Here is a 9,637-nt window from a genome sequence, read left to right as displayed (position 1 = left end):
TAAAAACTGAAAAGGGGATTGGCAGAAAGAAAACAGTTATGCTTCTAAAAGTCATTACAAGTATCAACTTTCTAAAGCCTAAGGAAGGGATAAGGTAGGCATTTTGATCAACTGCAGTATTTATGTTCTGAATTGCCACACATTTCAGATATCAATATGCTTGTGCAAATGACCATGGGTAATGCACTATGTTAGAACGGAAGATGAAATACAGAGATCCTCTCTGCCTGGCATATTATTTTCCTTTATTCCCACATGTGAATTTTAATTTTCATTTCACTAATGTGTCTCTAAATTCTCTTTCCTGTGTGCAGTTTGGTGAAAGAAGAAAAGTAACACAATTGAGTAAACTATTGATCTATTTTATTTGTGTGTTATAAAATGTCAAAATTCTTTAACTGCAGGAATACACACTCTTTATCAAAGATACCATTTCTCCTCAATGGTGCAAAAACTTTACAAGATATTCATTTATTTTCAGAAGGAAACCAAGAGGAATATGAATGATCTTTGGTTTGACTGACCTTATGCATAGCACAAAAAGATGTTTTACTTTCGAGGAAAGTTATAAACATACATTATTACAATCATTAAATCCTTGATTTAATGGCAAGATTAGAATTGTAATGCATGGACAGTTTCCATAATTTTATTAATAGTTTAACTCAGCTTGCTGTTTTTTAAGAAAAGCCATGTACGGCCATGATCTCCCCCACCTCTCATCCCCCTACCTCATATTGGGTATTTAGCCCACGTCATTCCCAGTCCATTTATGAAAAAAAATTATTTTGAGACAGGGTCTTGCTAAGTCACTATGCTTCCCAGGATGGACTTCAACTTGAGATCCTTCTACCTCAGCCTCCCAGGGTAGTAGGATTACAGGCATGTGCCACAGTGCCTGCCTCCCTGGGTGTTTTAAGGAGAAGAAAATCTCCCAAAAAAGAGGATGTTCTTGGACTCATTGTGTCTGATGAAGAATAGGAAAGGATGATTACAATGAACATATTCATAGCCTGAGTCTGATGAGACAGTAAAGGTCATGCTGGTGGCTTCAGCGGCCTCGGTGCCATCCTCAGTCACCTCCAGGAAGCACCGGTGTAGGAACCGCTGGGCCTGCAGCTTGGAGTGCGGGTCCATTCCTGAGCAATGCGCGTCTTGCTCGCTGAAAGCATTTCCCAAGCCCAGAGCCATCAGGACAGCCTCCAGGTCGTAGCTGTCCTGCACTTCAAGCCGGGGCAAGTGCAGACTCACATTCCTTGTCTCCATTTGCCCAGGGTTGGTCCACTCCATTAACTTCTCAGGGGTTATTTTATCTATAATCTATTTTTTTAAGAAAAAGAAAGTAAATTGTAATGATTATCAATAAAAATTTAAAACAGTGCAATATTTCATTTGTATTACTTAGAAATTGCTAATTGTAGTGACAAGTGACATTTTATTTTACACTGTTGCTTTTATACAGTAGGAAGGTGTTACTTCTATATTTAAATTAGATATATATGAAAAACCAATCTCAGGAAATGAATTTTTAAAGATTAAAAACTCATTTCTATAACAATCTTTAGTATTTCATTGTTTTCCATCCCTCTTTATTTTTTTATCCCTCTTTAGTTTTTGTAGTCGTATATAGGTTCTATCACAGTGAATGTCTGCTATAAAATTTAACTTTGTCACAATATCGTGCATCTCTCCTAAATACCTTTGAGCTGACAGATGCTCTTCCCATCCAGTTCACAAATTTTAGCCAACATTCACCTATTCATTCACTTTACAGACATATAGTATGTGTCAGGCATTATGATAGATGCTGTTGAATATTGCAGATTTAGAAATATCAACTACTATGAATTTCACACTAGGTATTCTAGCATATTTACTGAAATTACTGATTTGACTCAGAAAGCCAGCTTTTATCTTCTGCACTATTTCCTTAGGATAATTTTCACACGAGGTTTTTGAATCAGTTTTTGAAACCACTTTGAAATTTTTGAGAGTATAAATATCATTTTGCTGTCCCAAAATATTTCCAATTTACAAGGCTACCAGCCAAGTTTCATGGCACAGATTAAATCTGGTATTTTCTTTTTCTTAATCTTGCATCCACACTCTGTAGCCACATTAATGTTGTAACTAAAACGTAGGTAGCTCTAAGTCACCAAGTTCAAAACTAAGGATCAAAGAAAAACTCAAAAGGTCAAATAAACAAAATTTGCTCCATATGTGCGTGTGCAACTTTTTCCAGGAAAGGAATCCATAGATATCAACATTTCTTAGAACTCTCATATATTCTTAAACATTCATTTTATCTCATCTCAAAATATTTGGATACTCGTTATCCTTAATAAGGCTGGTGCAATTTAATGGTCCTCTTAGGCAGCCATCTGTAGCTGCTGCACACTGAGATACTTTCCACTCAACACTGCCTACAGATGTCCTGATTCCTGACTCACCCAATGCAAGTGGTGGGATAGACACAAAATCTCCAGAAAGGAAAGCAAGAATAAGGAGATGCAAGAGGTTACCTTCTCCAGACCATCAACGTCGTTGGGCAGAAGCACGAACATGCTGAGCTCATTGTTTTTATATGGGATCCCCACAATTTTGGCCTGCAAGTCCTCCAGATAAACAAAGCTAAAGGAATGACTCTGTGCCATCATCTGCACAGATTTACTTGTACTCTGCAACAAATCAACAGAGCGTATAAGGTCAAAGACATAAGATGAAAAGCATAAGTCAACCAAGTTAGCTCACTGAAATAACTAGTTCAATGTAAAAAAAAAAAAAAATGCTGAAGATTAGAATTATCAAAAGAACGTTTACTATCTATCAGCGTATATTTGCTCAAATATGATTTTAGATATTATACTGCATGTGTGTTATAGCATGTGTCTAGAAGCCCCCTCCCAAAGTCTAATGCAGTCATAACTGGGGCTTTTTCAGAGGTGATTGGATCTAGAATGTGTGATGCTTGTATTGATTCACAGTACAACGCTAGGATCAAAGGCACTAGGACTGAGGGTGTGATTGCTACCCACCCTATGTAGCCTGGATAGGAATAAAAGGGATAAAAAGAACTGTGGTTGACCCTTGCATGCTTTGCTACCTTCTGCCTACCGTGCATTGTTTCTCCTCTGCAATACCTGTCTGCCATTCACTGTACCTTGAAGCCAGCCAATTATGGACTGAAATCTCTACAAACTATGAGTGAAATAAAATTTTCCTCCTTTAACTTTGGGTGTTGAGTATTTTGTCCCAGCAATGAGAAAAGTAACTGAGACAATGTATAATAAGTACATCACATCACCAAAGAATCATACCTTATCCAGCCAAAATTCCTCCTCCTTGGTATTTTCTTTCTTAAACTCCCTATCCCACTTCCCTTTCAAATAAATTGCATTTATCAGCACCAGCTTGGTGGAGCTACTCAGAGAGTTTTCTGGAAACAGATCCTTGATTTTTTCTGCAAACAGACAAAAAAAAAAATTGATCCATCTTCCAAATGACAAATGTTATGTGTGATAGATATAGATACAGAAGGACTTGACAAATCATTAACAACTCAGCCAGGTCAGCACCTGAATCTATTTGTATTCTCTGTGCCTCGGTTTCCACATATGAAAAATAGGAATAAAACCTCCTCTATAGGTTGATGAAAGGAGTAAGTGATAGGTTTGAAACCTCAGAACACTAATTGGCATATCATAAGAATGCAGTGCTAGCTATTATTCTTACCAATGCAATAGAATTTCTACCTGAGATTTAGAGAGTAGTTATTCTATGGGAAAAGAATAATATTTTACTATTTTATTTGATATTTTGGGTTCTTGGCTCAACCCATCCCACACTAAATTCTGAAAAATACTGGCCAGTCAGCCTTTGGATAGACCCCTTATTTTCTGATTCTTTTCATTTTCTTTCTCTAGATAAAGGATGAAGAAATATACAGTCTCTATTAACACAGATATCTCTGACAACTGGAATAAAAATGTTAAATATCAGTTATTGCTCCCCATGGTCTACTTCTACATTAACATTTCTCTCCAGCATTTCGTATGTATTTGGCTCATTCTTGGGAATGAGAAGAGAACTGAGTGAGTAATTAATTGAACTCTTTGCTATGGATGGAGGTAAAAGTTGTGTCAATCCTGCGTAATGTGCAGAGACAAAGCCCAGGTGGTCCCAGCAGTAGGCAGTAGAGACAGGTCTTGCATGAAGAACCCACATAACAAAGAAAGGAAAACCATTTAGACATTTTCACTTAGGGAATCAGGCTCAGGAAAAAAGGCTTTGATACAAAGGAAATAATAAACTGAAGATAGACATGAGCCCAGTTTATGGAACACCAAGTAATTGTAATCCATGCACAAACAATTCCCCTCTAAGAAACTCCCTATCACTGGATTTGTGTGGCCCACTCATTCTTTCCCCCGACTCTCTCCACATTTGTGGTGACTCTTTTACCAGCTGCAGTGCCTTCTCATACCCCTCATTCCAAGCTTTGTCTTTTTTAATCCCTGCAAAACCCATTTCAAGCCCTTTCCCAAAGGGACCCATACAGTTGAAGCCTAAGATTTCACTCACAGAAAGTAGTCAGGAAGTGTCAGTATGACGAATGACCCCCCACCCATACTCTACCATTTGTTTGGCTTTCAACCCAAGCATTAATCTTCTTTCGACTTTGGTCAGCAGCATTTACAAAATCAACAGGTTCCAGAGATGCGTGGTAATATTTCTCAACATAATCTAAATATTTCTTTAAGACAAACAGGGAAGAAATAGAAAGACATTTTATAGTCAATTGTGCAATTGCTTGCATCTCTAAATAAAATTTTGTGTTCACTGGGACAACTAATATCAAAAGAAGTAATTTTAGACTCTGGAAAAATCACTTTGAATACCTTCAGACATAATTTTATGCAGGTGCAATGGGATTAAGGCAAAAGTAAGGTTCATGTTACCAAGATTGAAAAGAAGTCCAATGCCTGGTGAGCAGGCCAGAAAGACCACCAGTGATGAAAGCAGAACCAGGCAGCTAAGTGTGGCGAAAGCTCCCAGGACTGCTGTTCTGACAAGACCATTTGGCCACTCACAACTAACACAGATGTGCTGGACACAGCAAAACTTACTTGAAGAAAGAGAAATGTTTTTTCTCCAAACAGTCTGTTGGCTATGTACAATTCATAATCATCAGGGAGTTTTCTTATTTCAGTCAAAAACATTTGGATTTGCTCATGTATCTCTTCTGTCTTCTCGATCTTCAAAATCAAGACAAAAATTCAATGGGTTATCTTGGCAAAACCAAGAGTAAATTTTCTTCCAAGAGAGTGTGGCCACTAGGTTTTTCCCTCAGTTGGATGCCATTGAGGGAAGTCTATGTGTTCTCTGTAGCCCCTAGATGTTAGCTGTCTTTTATGCAAAGCTTATAATCATGTTATAAGTCATGACAAATATCAGCTCCACAGAGAATCCTTCTCCACCAGGCTAACATCACAGATTTTTCTTTCATGACTCAGGTTGTGCTTTTAGATTCAAATGTAATTACTCACCACATGTTTCACGCATTTGTTTTTACCTACCCACAGATTCTAAGTACTTAAAGCAAATAGATTGTTTCCCAGATAATTCTTATCCACTAGTTTAGAAATTTCTGTTCTAGATAGTGAATAAGAAGAGTAACTCATACTGGAGTAGGTTGAGTTACACAATCAACTGAAATAAGATTTATACCTGTCCTGATATAGGAGGGGTATTTTTCTGGATATTTCTATAAGACCCATCAGTGTTCTAATTAAAGGCCAAGGGGTGTTGTGTGGCAGGGCCAGCTGACTCAGAATGCTCCCCTGGGACACAGAGAAACATTGTCCCATTGCCTGTTGAGTGCTGTTTGATTGTTTCCATTCACAGAGAATGCAAAACAGGCATTTTAGTTTTGAAGTAAATGACCTATTTCTGATTGCACCTGATACAAAAAAGGCCATCTTCCTCTAGAATATGAGGCCCGTGGGTTGGTTGGCTGGTTCCATTGTTTTGTCTCTTTACTTCTTCCCTAGTTCTTTCATGCCTAGACTAGTAACTGACAAATAATAGACACTCTGTAATTTTTCAGAAAGATTAATGAATATTTGAGCACATTCAGACTGAAAAATGTTAAATGCTCTATCAAAATCTCTGAGGCTGAATTTTACCTTCAGATAGCTCCCAACTACTAGGAGCCTGCAAAAGCTTAGTAATAATTTTTTGACCTCTCAGGCTTACTGAGATGTACTACAAGCAGATCAATATATTGGGGCCTTTGAGAAGGAAAAACTGGTGAAAGTATTATTTCTCCAGTGAGCAGTTTGTGACTGACTTCACCTGTAACTTGAGGAAAAGGAGAAAAATGCTGCCGAACATGTTTTTGGGTTTAAATTTATACTACTTCTGCAGTTTAGTAAATCTCAAGCTAGGAAAGTAACTTATAGTTGGTAACAACCCAAGATTTTATTCCAGAAAAAAAAAAAAACTCTACTTGAAAGGTAATTATATCACAGGATTCGATACTATTATATTGCAACTGAATAAATCACTTTTAATCTGGTGTGAAAGTTTTTAAGGTATAAAAAGCAGTCATGAATCTATGTTAATAAATAGGCAATATACAATTATAGTTGTTCCCAATACCACAAAGGAAGTTCAGGAATGAAAAGAGATAGAAAAGATGTGCCATGTACAGGGTCTTCATAATGACAATCAGTGTAAACATTGTATGATACAGTATGAGCTAAGACAGCAATATCAACAAGTATGAAAAAAGGTGATAGCAGAACCAGAGGAAGAGGAGAAAGAGTAAATGAAGGGGAAGGGAATTAAAAAACAAAAGCTATAATATGTACAAGTAACCACTCCCCAAGGTGATTGTAAACTGCATGAATTGCAAGCATGTACTAATAAAATAAACTAAAATATTTCCTTTTGTGTGTACTATATAAATATTTTTGTAGTGACCATTGCAATTATATATAAAACTTTAAATGTAACAATCTATTGTTTGAAACTAATAATCATTTAACTTCAATTGCATGTAAACTGTATTTCTTTTATTTTTGCAATGTATCTTGATCTTTTATTATAGAATTACCTATGGAGAACAGAAGTTCCTACTTTTAAAAATATTTATTTTATTTTATTAGTACATGCTTGCAATTTGTGCAGTGGTGTGAAAGTTTTTAAGGTATAAAAAGCAGTCATGAATCTATGCTAATAAATATGCAATATACAAAATTATAATTGTTCTCAATACCACAAAGGAAGTTCAGGGATGAAAAGAGATAGAAAAGATGTGCCATGTACAGGGTCTTCATAACAACAATCAGTGTAAACATTGTATGATACAGTATGAGCTAAGACAACAATATCAACAAGTATGAAAAAAGGTGATAGGGGAACCAGAGGAGGAGGGGAATGTATAATTTGTAAGATATCATCACCAACTTGATTATCCCACAAATGAAAGAACGGATTACCATTGGAAATTCTTTAAAATAATTCACATGATCAGCAGTAAAAATGTTGACCTCATAGCACTACTGGAGAGTGTAGAATGGTGTTTACTAGAGGATTGAGTGTCCAGGAGAGAGAGGAGGAAGGGAAGATGTTGGTCAAAACATACACTTTTTTATAGTTAGATGGATGAGATTTTAAAAAATCATATCCAGAATAGGCAAAAATATAGAGACAGAAAGTAGAGAAGTGACTGCTTAGAGCCAGGGATGGAGGAGAGAGGGTTAGTAGGACCCAGGACAGGGGGAGAAATTGGGGATGTGAGTTATCTCAATAAAAGGTTTTTGTTTTGTTTTGTTTTGTGAGACAGGGCCTTGCTATATATTTCAGACTGGTCTTGAACTCACTATGTGGCCCAGCCTGGCCTCAAACTCACAGCAATCCTCCTTTCTGAGCCACCCAAGTGCTGAGATTACACATGTGTTCTACAATGCCCAGCTTTAAAAAAAACTTTTAGGAAGCCTTCAAGAGAAATGACAGAATGATGAGAAGCAGAGAAACAGCCTCTCCAATATTTGAAATCCAGATGCTAGAATATAAGAATGTGAGGAAAGAAAGGAGGAAAAAAATGTAACTGTGGGACCCAACAACAATCTGAAGCAAGAACTACAGCCCATAGGGAAAAGGAGAGATGGATCCCAACATAGAGGAGGGAGGTGGCAAATGGCACTTTCCTTTGAGCCTTGGGTCATGGTGTTGGAGGGGTGATTCAAACCTACAGAGCTACTAGTGACCCCAGAGGCCCCCACAGAGAAATACACCAGTCGAATGTAAACAGTAAACAGACGGTAGTAGCTGGTGAGTTATTTGGGTTCAGGTGCCCTCACCAGAGGTCAATTGGCCAGTAGCCATTTTGGAAAGTGCCCAAAGTAAATCATAACTCATAACAACTTCAGGGTTGGCACCACTTAGCAGTTCCAAGTGTCAGAATGAGGCACAGCCAAGCTCAAACTGACAGGAGGTCAGGGAGCTGAATTCAAGCTCGCAGGAGTCACTTGGAGTGTTGTGGGGTGAAAAACCAGGGTCTTAGCCTTACAGCCAGACAACAGAGGCACACTGAGTTTCAGGAACTAAAGGCCCAGGTTTGCTGGGATTATCCACCACTGCCGTAATTTTACTGCTGCCTTGCTGGGATCAATCAACACAGATCTGGGTTCTGTCTGCTCCCTCTGTCAAACAGTGACGGCAGACACATGCCCTGAACTGGACATTTTTTTCCTACTTTTCTTCCTTTCTTTACTGTTTTATTTTATTTTGATTATTTTATTATTTTTGTTTTTCTATGAGTGAGAATATAGTTTCTTGCTTTTTATTTTTTGTTTGTTTTGTTCTAGTCTTGCTTCTGTTTCTTCCTTCTTTCTTTTCTTCCTATCTTCTTTACCAGTTCCCAAAGCTTGTATAAGGTTGAATGGTCCTCAAGTCTTGCTTCTAACTCCTTTCTCTCTTCTATTTCCCTACTTTTTCCACTAGCCCCTTTTAACTTTTCTCTCCTGGGGGTAAAATCACCGTATTGAGGGAATATTTACTATACACAATTTTCTGGTTTGTTTTAGATTTGGTTATATAACTACAGGTTCTGTTCACACAGATATAGGTGATAAATTAATAACTACCAGTTTGCCATTTTCTGGGGTGTGTTTGATGCAGTTGTTATTACTGAGTCTACTATTTAGCAGTAGTAGTGACATAATTGTTCTAATCAGTTGTTCTTTTTGTATGCCAAGACTGAGATTGCCTGAGGGTCCTAAACAATACTATAGCCCAGTGTCAAAGAACCAGAGACTAAGCCAAACAGGCAGCAACTTCTCATCCCCCAAAAATTGAAGAGGTAAGATCTTGTAACAGAATCAAAACCCAAAATCCAGCTACAACTGGAAGACATCTCTAAGAAGTAATCATTTCTTAAGTGTTCTTGATACTAGAAATAAAGATGCCTAACATAAACAATTTACAAGCTTCAACATAGAAATTAAAATTTTAAAAAGTGAAAAGATATGGTTTCAAAATGCAACCTCAGACTATAAGCCCACCAAAGGCAAACCCAGGAGGCAATGAGGTAGAACAATTCAAAAGCCACCCACCTGGACTCCCTGAAGTG

General features: G+C 37.4%; 1 protein-coding gene across 1 annotated transcript in view; it reads right to left on the bottom strand.

Annotated features, from left to right (window-relative positions):
* Window positions 1–915: 915 nt before the first annotated feature.
* The window catches only part of Serpinb13 (serpin peptidase inhibitor, clade B (ovalbumin), member 13), an 18,295-nt gene continuing 9,573 nt past the window's right edge, over window positions 916–9,637 (bottom strand). The window contains exons 4-8 of the mRNA XM_005373031.2: window positions 5,127–5,255; window positions 4,636–4,753; window positions 3,318–3,460; window positions 2,523–2,678; window positions 916–1,320 (exon numbers count right to left, since the gene is read on the bottom strand). Of these exons, the coding sequence (XP_005373088.1) occupies window positions 916–1,320; window positions 2,523–2,678; window positions 3,318–3,460; window positions 4,636–4,753; window positions 5,127–5,255 (951 nt within the window). The remainder of the gene's footprint in view (window positions 1,321–2,522; window positions 2,679–3,317; window positions 3,461–4,635; window positions 4,754–5,126; window positions 5,256–9,637) is intronic.

Source organism: Chinchilla lanigera, unplaced genomic scaffold (genome assembly GCF_000276665.1).
Source record: "Chinchilla lanigera isolate Chin_1 unplaced genomic scaffold, ChiLan1.0 scaffold00001, whole genome shotgun sequence".
Classification (NCBI taxonomy): domain Eukaryota; kingdom Metazoa; phylum Chordata; class Mammalia; order Rodentia; family Chinchillidae; genus Chinchilla; species Chinchilla lanigera.
The sequence above is the reverse complement of the archived record's forward strand: the minus strand, read 5'-3'. Positions and strand labels throughout refer to the sequence as shown.